Source organism: Rhinolophus sinicus, linkage group LG09, assembly GCF_036562045.2.
Source record: "Rhinolophus sinicus isolate RSC01 linkage group LG09, ASM3656204v1, whole genome shotgun sequence".
Taxonomy (NCBI): Eukaryota; Metazoa; Chordata; class Mammalia; order Chiroptera; family Rhinolophidae; genus Rhinolophus; species Rhinolophus sinicus.
The window spans coordinates 24,323,206-24,334,306 of NC_133758.1; the positions used below are offsets into that span (position 1 = coordinate 24,323,206).

Consider the following 11,101-nt stretch of genomic DNA (forward strand, 5'->3'; position numbering starts at 1 on the left):
TGATCAGAAGATTTTATATTAGGAACTGACAGGGATGAGTATCGGGGCTCATCTCCATGTGCCTCTGAACCCTCAGAGAATCGCAAAGCTAATATCTAGTAGTCAGACAGTTAAAATAATTGATGAGTGTGTGTTGAATCCTTAGGAGACAAGGGAGGAAGAAAGAAGGCAGTGGGAGGAGAGGCTTGGAGGGAGGAGGGGTGGGGGGCAGGTGCTGATTTCAACCCTGTAGCGTCAGGATTGCGTCAATTCGGGTTTCAGCCACGTCTGGAGTCTGAGAGACGAGCTTCTCAGAAGAGCCAAAACAGGAACAGGGGTGGCAAATCACTGTGCGAGGGCGAGTGGACCTCCCTCTTTGCCTCCTCCCTGCTCTAGGCGCAGGTCCCCTGGGCTCTGCGCTGTTTTCAGCACTCGGAAAAGCCGGCGCTTCAGATCGAGGCAAGTGAACCAAGCCAGGGAGTTTTCCATTCAGCACCTCGGACAGAACACGCAGCAAAAAATGGCTCCGATCACTACCAGCAGGGAAGAATTTGGTAAGCAAGTTACTAACTTATAACTGCGGTTGTTCCTTGAATACTCCTGGTGGGCTGTTTTTTTCCTACCCCGCGGGATGTTGAATATAGATCTGAAAGGAAAATGAGAACAGTAAACAGGCAATCGTGGCTTATCTCTGTTGTTTCTCCATTCCTTAGTGTCTTTCTCCTTAAAATTGCCTTCTATTAGGGCTGTTTTACATCCAGGAAGTTCCTTAAACGTTCAAGTACAGCTCTGTAAACTGCAGCACGCGCTAAGTAAAGGAAAAGAGGTCTGTTGTTTGCTTGTTGGTTTCGTTAATTCTGTGGGTATTTTTTACTTGTAGGTAAATCTGCATTTAACTAAGGGGAAGCCAAATTTCCTATGATTACATAAGGGTTTGATCTTGGCATAACACAACTTATATGTTGGGGGTTTGGGATGCATATTTTATTATGGCGTACGCCATAAGATGTTCTCTCTACTATGTTTTTATTGTATCCTGGAAATATTTTTCTAGTGAAAGAGACAGAATCCTATGACACTACATAGAGTTAGAGGAATATTCAGAATGAACTAGCTGAGCCTATTTCATTTCACAGGTGACCTAACCAAAGCTCAGAGAGATGAGGGAAGCGTTGCAGGTCAAACAGTTAGCTAAAAGGTACTGGAAACTAGAATTAAGACTCCATTTTCCAGTTCAATTTCCCTTTTCTTATACCAAATTTTTGGCACCATTGTTCTCCTTTTCTCTTTCAGTAAATAAAATCAGTACTTTTTCAAATTTAAAAAAATATATATATTTTTAGGTCCCGTTACATTCCAAAAGCAAGTGATCAGAGTTCTACTTACTTTACAAGTATTAAACACACACACACACACACACACACACACACACACACACACACACAAATGGAATTTTACAGAAGTTTTGAATAAGGAATGATATATACCAATGCATGATAATTGTTATTAAATTGAATGAAATGACTGAGATCTTTGCTCTCAAAAGCTTAGGACCTATCAGGAGTAGGTGAGTCTTTCCATGTTATATTGAATATTTTGCCATTTGACGTAAGCATTTAATAAGGACAATTTGTGACATATATTCAGAAATGAGTTTCTTTCACAGCCTTCTATTTGGGTGATTGAATTTATATTGTTGTGATGGTTATCCTCAATTTCTGATTTGAAAACCAGGAATTTTTCTAACACAGGCATTTTCAGAGACTGTGCTAGTGAAAAATAAGTTCTAACTTGGGCCATCAGTCTATATAGAGCAAAATTCATTTCCTGTTGCTTTTATTGTTCTTTTTGCATTAGTTTGTCACTTTGCTTTTGATCTTTGGCCTTGTTTTATTAGAGAGTTGAGGAGTAGATTTTTTCCCCCCAGAAAAACTTGAATAGATGGAAAAACTGAAAAGCTGATACTAAGTTTAGCTGATTATCTTTAGCTCTCACTTCATTTTTTTTCTGTAGCGTTCATTCCTTTTTCTATTTGGGGAATTCAAAGGTTTATTTTTCGTCTCTATATGATTCAATTTCTTGATATGATGAAACTACAGAATATTTTATTATTGTTTTGTAGATTTTTTTTTTTTTTGCTCTTTTTTATCTTAGGCACTTCTGCTCTTATTTGTCATTTCTTAATTTTATATTCTTTGAGTTCAGTTTTGTGACTATGAAGTAGATAGGCAGAAGGTTTGAGGGGATGGGGAAGGGGAGTAACAAAAGATTGTTCTTCCAGGGGCTATTTAAACAAGCTTTAACCTTTTTCTGACTGAAACTTTTAACTTTATTATTCATTATTTGAGATGAAATATAGATCGAAATGGAACCAAATGCAGATAATATTACATCAGTTATTCACTTTAGTGTATAGTAAAAATTGACTCAATTGATGCATTATGTCCAGTTATAACAATACTGCTTTCACTTACGCAGTGTTACTAATCATTGGTTAGAGAAATATGCTTACATGTGGAACATGATAAGCTTCACACATAATCACTGTTAACTAATGTCAGTAATTTAATGTGCCGTCATTGGAGGAAAGAAAGCCAATTTCAATTTGATTACCATTTACCATGTGAAATTGTGCTAGGAAAAAAAAATCAGTTGTGGATAAAATTAAACTCTAAATTATGTATACTCTTCTCATTAAAGAATGTTAAGGAATGATGATTTGTAACCATTGTTCAGTTTTTACTTTATTTAGGTGTAATTAGTTTGTACTTTGGACAATTCATTGTTTGAGCAATTTTTGATTGGTACACAAGAGTTTGTAGTGTTATAAGTTATATCATATTAATATCCTGTTGTTCATCTTTTTTGTCCTTTTCTTCTCTGATTCATGTACATTTCTTTTACCACCGTTCCATAGTTTGGATGGAAATTGTTAATGTGTTTGTGACAATGACAGATAATGTTCCAATATTTCTTAAAATTACCTGAATCACTGAGTCTCTAGATGTTGCTGCCTGGATCTTGGGTAAATAAAGAATTACTAAGAATATAGAATCTCCCAGTATTTGAAGAATGTGCATCTAAAGTTCCATAGTCAGTAAGAATTAATGCTTCTGGAAAGCCTCAAATGTCAATGAAAACATAATGAAATTAGTCCTGACCCATCCTGCTATAGTTGACTGACACTATCTGTGAAAACAAAGGTAGGTTAGGGTCATTTAGCATCCCCACCCCTGACCCAGCCCAAGTTTCATCTTTTCATTTTATTTATGAAAAACTACTGAAATGAAGGTTCTACCATACTGTATTATTTTTCATGTGTGTCCCACAGAGGATGTGTTTATTCCTGAAGGTGATATGAAATGTGTACATAATTCACATCCAGAACACTTGGAAAGTAATTCAATCTGTGCAATTTATAGCAATTGTCTGCTCTAGTATGCTTTTCACATAGGCTCATATCTCCAACTCTGCTCCTTTAATGTATATTATTGGTCATTTGATTTTTCAGATGAAATCCCCACAGTAGTGGGGATCTTCAGTGCATTTGGCCTGGTCTTCACAGTCTCTCTGTTTGCTTGGATATGCTGTCAGAGAAAATCATCCAAGTCTAACAAGACTCCTCCATATAAGTTTGTGCATGTGCTAAAGGGAGTTGATATTTACCCTGAAAACCTAAATAGCAAAAAGAAGTTTGGAGCAGATGACAAAAATGAAGTAAAGAATAAACCAGCTGTGCCAAAGAATTCATTGCATCTCGACCTTGAGAAGAGAGATCTCAATGGCAATTTTCCTAAAACCAACCTCAAAGCTGGCAGCCCTCCTGATTTGGAGAATGTGATCCCGAAGCTCTTTTCAGAAGGGGAAAAAGATGCAGTTTCCCCTGATAGCTTAAAGTCCAGCACTTCCCTTAGTTCAGAAGAGAAACAAGAGAAGCTGGGAACCCTCTTCTTCTCCTTAGAGTACAACTTTGAGAAGAAAGCATTTGTGGTAAATATCAAGGAAGCCCGCGGCTTGCCTGCCATGGATGAGCAGTCGATGACCTCCGACCCATACATCAAAATGACGATCCTCCCAGAGAAGAAGCATAAAGTGAAAACCAGAGTTCTGAGAAAGACCTTGGACCCAGGTTTTGATGAGACTTTTACATTCTACGGGATCCCCTACACTCAGATCCAAGAGTTGGCCTTGCATTTCACCATCTTGAGTTTTGACAGGTTTTCAAGAGATGATATCATTGGAGAAGTCCTTATTCCTCTGGAAGGAATTGAATTGTCTGATGGAAAAATGTTAATGAACAGAGAGATTATCAAGAGAAATGTCAGGGTAATTCATTTCTAGTGCCTAAAGTATTTGTAAACAATCTTTTATTTCGTTTTTTTTTGTATCTAGGGGATTTTTATTAAGATAATAAGTTTTATGCATATCATCTTTACCATGTTTAATTATCATTAATCATGATCAAATGGGGAACAGGGGAATAGAGTAGATGAAAGAAAATGTAACCCCTAACTGAAATGCTTAAATTATTTTTATGGTATAAAATAAATAGACATCCTTTATCGATATTTAAATACCATTTATATAAATATTTTTTGTTATTTTTATCACAAATATTTTGACTAAGATACCACTTGAACTAAAATGTAGGCAAATATCTCTTATTCATAAACAAATTAACAAAGATATTTCAAGGTCAGCATAATTAAATTTGAAATTTAAATTTAAAATTAAATCAATTCATTCTAAGGATTTGGAAGTTGTATTGACTTTTCATATAATTGCTTTTCAAAGAGGAGACATCACATCATATCAAATTATAAACATTCATCTTTATGTTATATAACAGGAAGTGAGTTACTCTGCCTTCATAAGTATACTACTTTGGTAGTTCTGGGATTATTAGAAAATGATAAGACATCAGGTAATCAAATTTAAGCCTATTTCCACTTTAAACACAGAACTCAATTAATTCCAATTGTATTTCAGACTAACTTGTGTCTATAAGGCATAATTTTATAGAATACCATAAAGCTCATTTTGACCCTATCCTTGCCTTGTCTTTTTGTTGAAATTAATGAAAATCAAGGTCCAGAAACACTAAGTTGCTTGTTTGAGACCCCTGGCTGTTTAGTGGCACTGTGAGAATACAGATCTGTGCCATACTCGTATTCTTCTTGGAGTGCTCATTCATACATCTATCCCATGTCAACATTTGTGTAAATATATATTGAAGTTTTAAAAGCTCTGGCTGAGCCATCATTTTTAGCGATAATCAAGCCCCAAGTGTAATTTTGTTACTTTCAATTAAAACTTGTACTTTGAGTTCTTGTAACCTTATCTAATGTCTTTAAAGTACAAATGAAACCTAAGCACCATGCAAAAAAGGATTCTGTGATACTGTCCAAACACAAAGCGTTAAAAATTGAGTCAATTCTCTCCAAAACTTATTCATTCCTTGGATTAAATAAGGACTTTGGGTGGGGGTGGGGGGTGGCAGAGAATTTTAACTCCATTAGCCCTCTGGGCCAGCAGAGTGGTGGGGGCAGAATAAATTGCAGTTGATCTGAATTCAAATTCTAATAATATCAGGGCTAAAGAATTTGAAATCAAATCAAACTTAACATGAGTCATTTTGCCTTTTGCAGACTCATTCAAACGAATAGACAACTTTTAATACTGTTAATAAGTTTAACAAGTATAGATTTAATTTAAAAATCAAAAGCTAAAAATACCTCTGTATAGGCTATACTCCACCCTTTTAAACATTTCTAGTAATGGGTGTGGCTAACACGTTACAAATTTTAACAAACTGTAGTACCTAAAAGTACCACAAGATGGCAGACAGTATTTAGGAGGTGATGATACTGCACAAAAGCTTGTAGTTACTCTTGGATTCCATAGTATACTAAAATAAAAATAAATAGAAAAATTACATTTTAATAACAATGCTATTACATTGCTTTAAAATGTTAATATAAGTACAAATTTCAAAACTGAAAATAAAAATACTAATAAAAATACTTATACCACTTCTCTCTCTGTTTAGAAGTCTTCAGGACGGGGTGAGTTACTGATCTCTCTCTGCTATCAGTCCACCACAAATACTCTCACTGTGGTTGTTTTAAAAGCTCGACACCTGCCTAAAACCGATGTGTCTGGACTCTCAGGTAAGAATGCTTCTGAAAAACGAAGGCTCAGTGTATAAATGAGTAATACATTGGGCAAAATAGTTAACTAACAATCATGATTTTGATTTACTTTTTATTCACAATTACAAGTGATGTGATAGTTTTTCCGTTTCTCATTTTATGGAATAAAAATGTGAGCCAATGCCATTGGCAAGAAGAAGAAAACTACATAGTTCTAAAATCTGAGCCAAAGCGAGTATTTGGTAGATGTCTGAATGGGGTTGAAGGAAAAAACAGTGATAAACGCAGAGATGAGAGGACGTGGCCAAAAACACAGTGATGGATATAAAATTAAAGTTACTTTACTAACAGTTGTCACCCCAATAAACTTTAATTAAAATCAAAACAAACAAACAAAAAGAAATGTTCTGATAAACACCCCCCTCCAAAAAAAAAAAAAAAGATGGGGTAGAAAAGTTCTTAATTTTAGTATTTTAAATGAGCCTGCCTACCCTTACACTTCTATTATTCTTTAATTTATCTGCTTTAAGAATTAGCTTTTCATTTTGTGCCCCCCCCCAAAAAAAAAAAAAAAAAAAAAAACAACAACAAAAGCTGTAGAGCATGATGGGAAAGAACACATGACCTATGGCTTAAAATAATCTCTGTTCAACTCCTAACCCTTCCATTTCTTAGCACAGTAACTTTGGGTATGTTTCTTAAACTCCACACAAACTGGACTTAATAATACTTGCCTTGAATGGAATTATGAAGACAAGAAAGATATACATTATTAACTACCAACTAGTTCTATTATTATTATTATTTGACAATAGAATTTAAACACATGGTCTTCAAGGTTTAGATTAGGGAGCTAAATTTAGTTCATGTGCTGCAACCAGAAAAAAAGGCAAAAATAATATAATTAAATGTGTGTTAAAGTAGTGTGGTTCTAAAATCCACACAATAAGGGTGACACAAAGAAAACCAACATTGGGAAACAGGAAGCAAATCTAGGAGTTGATTAAAGAAGCCTAGAAAAGTTAAAGCCAAAAAGGGCATTGCTACTGTGAATTTTAAATGCCTGTTCAACAGAAAATGCAGCCCAAGCTCAGAGACATAGAGTCTCATCTACAGTTATAAAACTCAATAAGGTTATATGTTCGCTAATGTTTTGTTCCTCCTATCCCATTCTCCAGAATGAGTTATCAGTAATCAGAATCTGTCATTAGAACATTCTCTTTTCTTCTAGATTATCTTTTCAGGCTGTTATTCCGTTTCCTTCCTCATCTTCTGGTTTAGAACTGTTTTCTTCTATGTTGCATTCTTAGTTGCTTTCGATTTGTTGACAAGAGAAAAGCCCAGATTTATCCATATGTTCACTTTGTTTTGCCCCATTTTCATTGTAATCACATTTTATTGGCACGCAATGATCTCTGAGGGCACCATTACATTGGGGCCGGCTCTGCAACCAGGCTCTGTCACTGTACTCTGTTGTTTACCATTACAGATCCCTACGTCAAAGTGAACCTGTACCATGCCAAAAAGAGAATCTCCAAAAAGAAGACTCATGTGAAGAAATGCACCCCCAATGCAGTGTTCAATGAACTGTTTGTCTTTGATATTCCTTGTGAGGGTCTTGAAGAGATAAGTGTTGAATTTCTAGTTTTGGATTCTGACAGGGGATCCCGCAATGAGGTGATTGGGCGATTGATCCTGGGAGCAGCAGCAGAGGGAACCGGAGGAGAGCATTGGAAGGAGATCTGTGAATATCCCAGGAGACAAATTGCCAAGTGGCATATGCTCTGTGATGGTTAGCATCCTAGCCATGAGTTGGAACTTAATGATTTTACTAGGAAAGGGACAATTTTCTTTATTTCTGATACGTGATTGCGAGCTTGTGACAACAAGCTACCTTTTATGTTGTTGCTAGAAATGGGTTGATTAGCAGGCCAGAAAGTAACTGTAAATGTGTATCATGATAATTTCCCCCTTCACTGGAAAAGTTGGATAAATTTTCATAAGATATTCAATTTCCCCTGCAGGTTACCAGTGACATAAATAATAGTAGTCAAGCATTTTGTGACTACTGCAGTGAAGTCCCAGGTTTTGGGTGTGGTTTCGAAGGTAATGATCTCATTGGAACCTGTCATTGGATGTCAATGCGATTGTTAGGATTTAGAAATGAAAAGCAAGTCTTCACTTATGAAAATTCATCCATTGTTCTTCAGGTGGGGAAATCACTTTTTCTTTAAATCCAAAGATATTAAAGAGGTGTTCCCTAGTTTCTTTTTATTAATTATGTCACGTGCAAGTGGTGTCCTGCATAGAAAAGTATATGGTCATTTCCCTTTGGTTTGTAATTATTTGATACAATTTTATCGTAAGAGGAGCAACTTAGGTTTGTTTCAAAAGGACAGTGAACAAACTTGAGAAATCATTTTATCAAAGGGCTGAGTTGAGAACACTGTGGCTGAAATATGATTTTTCTCCCCCCTAAGGTTACTTGCGAGTCAAAATGTTGTAAAATAGAATCTCACATAAAAGACACGCCTTGAACTATTCGCTGCCTGTCGCGAGTGTCAGTGTGGTCTAAGAAAGCCCTATTTACCTTTGTGAAGTTGTTGAATTAGCTAGTGGGTAAAGAAAGAAACTTCAGCTAGAAATCCAGTTAGAGATGCAGTTTTTTTGTTTTTTTTTTAGGAAATAGGTATAGTTTGCAAGTGTACATTCAAGGCTTTCCGTTGTACACAGAGAGAGCGTGGCTAACTAAGTCTTCATTTAGTTGTTCTCCCCCAGAAAAGGACTACGCTACTATTTGAAAGGAAACAAACAAAAGACTGAAGTATTAACCATTGCCAGACAGAAAGCATTATTTAAACCAACAAACTAAGTGATAAGACTAAAAAATAGTTATACCGCAAGCCTAATATAATTTACATATGTTCACACAAAGTATATTTAGGCTGTCAAATTAGCACAATAAAGTATGTTTCACTATCTTTTCTAGGCTAATTTGTCTTGAGCTGTTTTCTGTGGAACAGTTTATAGATGTCTGTCTTATACTATTTTCCCACTACTAGGGCTCTGAAATTCATTTTTTTAAAAAAATGGTTAGAGTAAAGCAGTGCCCTGGGATTATTTGGAAAGAATTAACTTGAGGTAATGTCACTATATTTGAGTTTTTAGAGATGTATGGGTGAAACTTGGGTACAGTTGAATTATTAAATATGCAAGTTAGAAAATAAAGTCTACTGAAAATTTTACATTTTGAGTCAGGTTGTGTGTCGTCAGTACTTTAGCAGTTTTTGAGAATGTGTTTGATATCTCCGTGTTTGTAAATTCTATGACAATGCATTTTCAAAACAACTTATACACGCTTTTTATGACTATGCCTAATGTAAAGAAAATGTTTTACATTCTGTATGTCCAAAAATTGAAATCAACCTCTTTGTTTTGTGCTTTAAGGTGACTTTGGAATTAAAAGACTATTCCCCAATCATAGTCTCCATTCCACTACAAAGTCACCGCATGGCATTTTGGTCTGCTCAGAATTCCTGTGAAAGGATCATGAAATGAATTGTAGTCCATGTCTGGTTTGGGAAAACCAGTGGCCTTTTTATGTATGTATATTTGGTACATGGGCCATGGAATATAATACATTTTGGCACTCTGAAACATTGTGAGGAATCAAATCTAAGGATCCTTCACAGCCACCAGAAGTTAAATGGTGGTACCAAGGAAAGTATGGTTGTTGGAGGAGGGTGATTTTTTTTTTTTTTTAAGTAGAACAATAAAACCAACAACAAATACTTTTTACATTACAATGAATAATTTGTAAATAGTTTTTAGTTTTTAAAATTTACAGTGTTTTTGAGTGTGAAAAGTTGAGTAAAACTATTTGCAACTGCTTTTAAGAAAAGAAAGAAGAAAAACAAAAAAGGAATTGAAACAGGCAGGTACATATGTGATCCCATCATTTTCTGAAAATTGTACTGTTTGATAATGTATTACAATCTCAATGTGAATATCTTCAATTCTGTTACGAATCCTGCACTGTATTAAATATGTAAATTAATTGTTTGTCTGATAAGCCAATCTCACCACCCTAATGGGGAGGTATTCACGTTTGAAGAACTGTGTAACTCAGTAACTGACTTGTTCTGATGTTGTAACTCAATAGAAGTGATTTGGAAGGAAGCATGGTGTATGAGATGGTGTCTGTTCTTTCGTGCCAGCTCTGTATGATGTTTGTAAGACTATGTTTGTAAGACATGAATAAATTGCTGCTTTTGCCCAATGGAGTTCACCTCAAACTTTGTGCCAAAGGTCTCTGTAATAAGGATTCTCTTATTTCTTTCTAAGCTTTCAAGTTTTCCTAATAGATCTCCTGACATAGATTAGGGAACATTAGTGATTCAGCACCAAGATCTTCTATGTATCTTATTGTATTTTGTATAATACTCATAACCATTTGGGGCAATTATTATTATCCCTATTATACAGAAGCAAAATCTGAGACTCCAGGAGCTTAGGCACTTGACTCAAGTGCACACGGATGGTAAGTGAAAGGATTTCATGACACCACACTCTATGCTACACCGTTCCTCTGGAAGGGTCCATATCAATTACCTCTGCTAAGTTCTTCGAGGGGCTCAGGCCCACATTCTTTGTCTTCTTCCTACATTGTGCTCACATTTCCATATTGTATTTACTCTTTTTTCACTATTTTCTATCACTATTTTTTATTTTCTGTTTTTCTCTGTTGTGATCTTATTCCTCATTTTAGTCTCTTTCATTATCTATTTTATATCACTACCTTTTATTTTTTTATGTGTTTTTTTTTTTTCATATCCTTGCACTGGATAGATTTAGCTAATAAAATGGTGTGGAAAGGCAAGCCTTATTTCTTAAAAATGGCAGGGAGTGGGGAAAACCCAGGACATCTGCAGCGCTCCCATTAGACATCAGCCAAAGTAAACAGGAACTGT

General features: G+C 35.4%; 1 protein-coding gene across 1 annotated transcript; it reads left to right on the forward strand.

The window, feature by feature from the left end:
- Positions 1-252: 252 nt before the first annotated feature.
- On the forward strand, positions 253-10,410 carry SYT4 (synaptotagmin 4). Its single transcript, XM_019739715.2, has 4 exons — positions 253-533; positions 3,491-4,305; positions 6,029-6,149; positions 7,621-10,410. Exons 1-4 carry the CDS (start codon positions 500-502, stop codon positions 7,926-7,928), a joined length of 1,278 nt encoding a protein of 425 aa, XP_019595274.1. The 5' UTR covers positions 253-499; the 3' UTR covers positions 7,929-10,410.
- Positions 10,411-11,101: the final 691 nt, after the last annotated feature.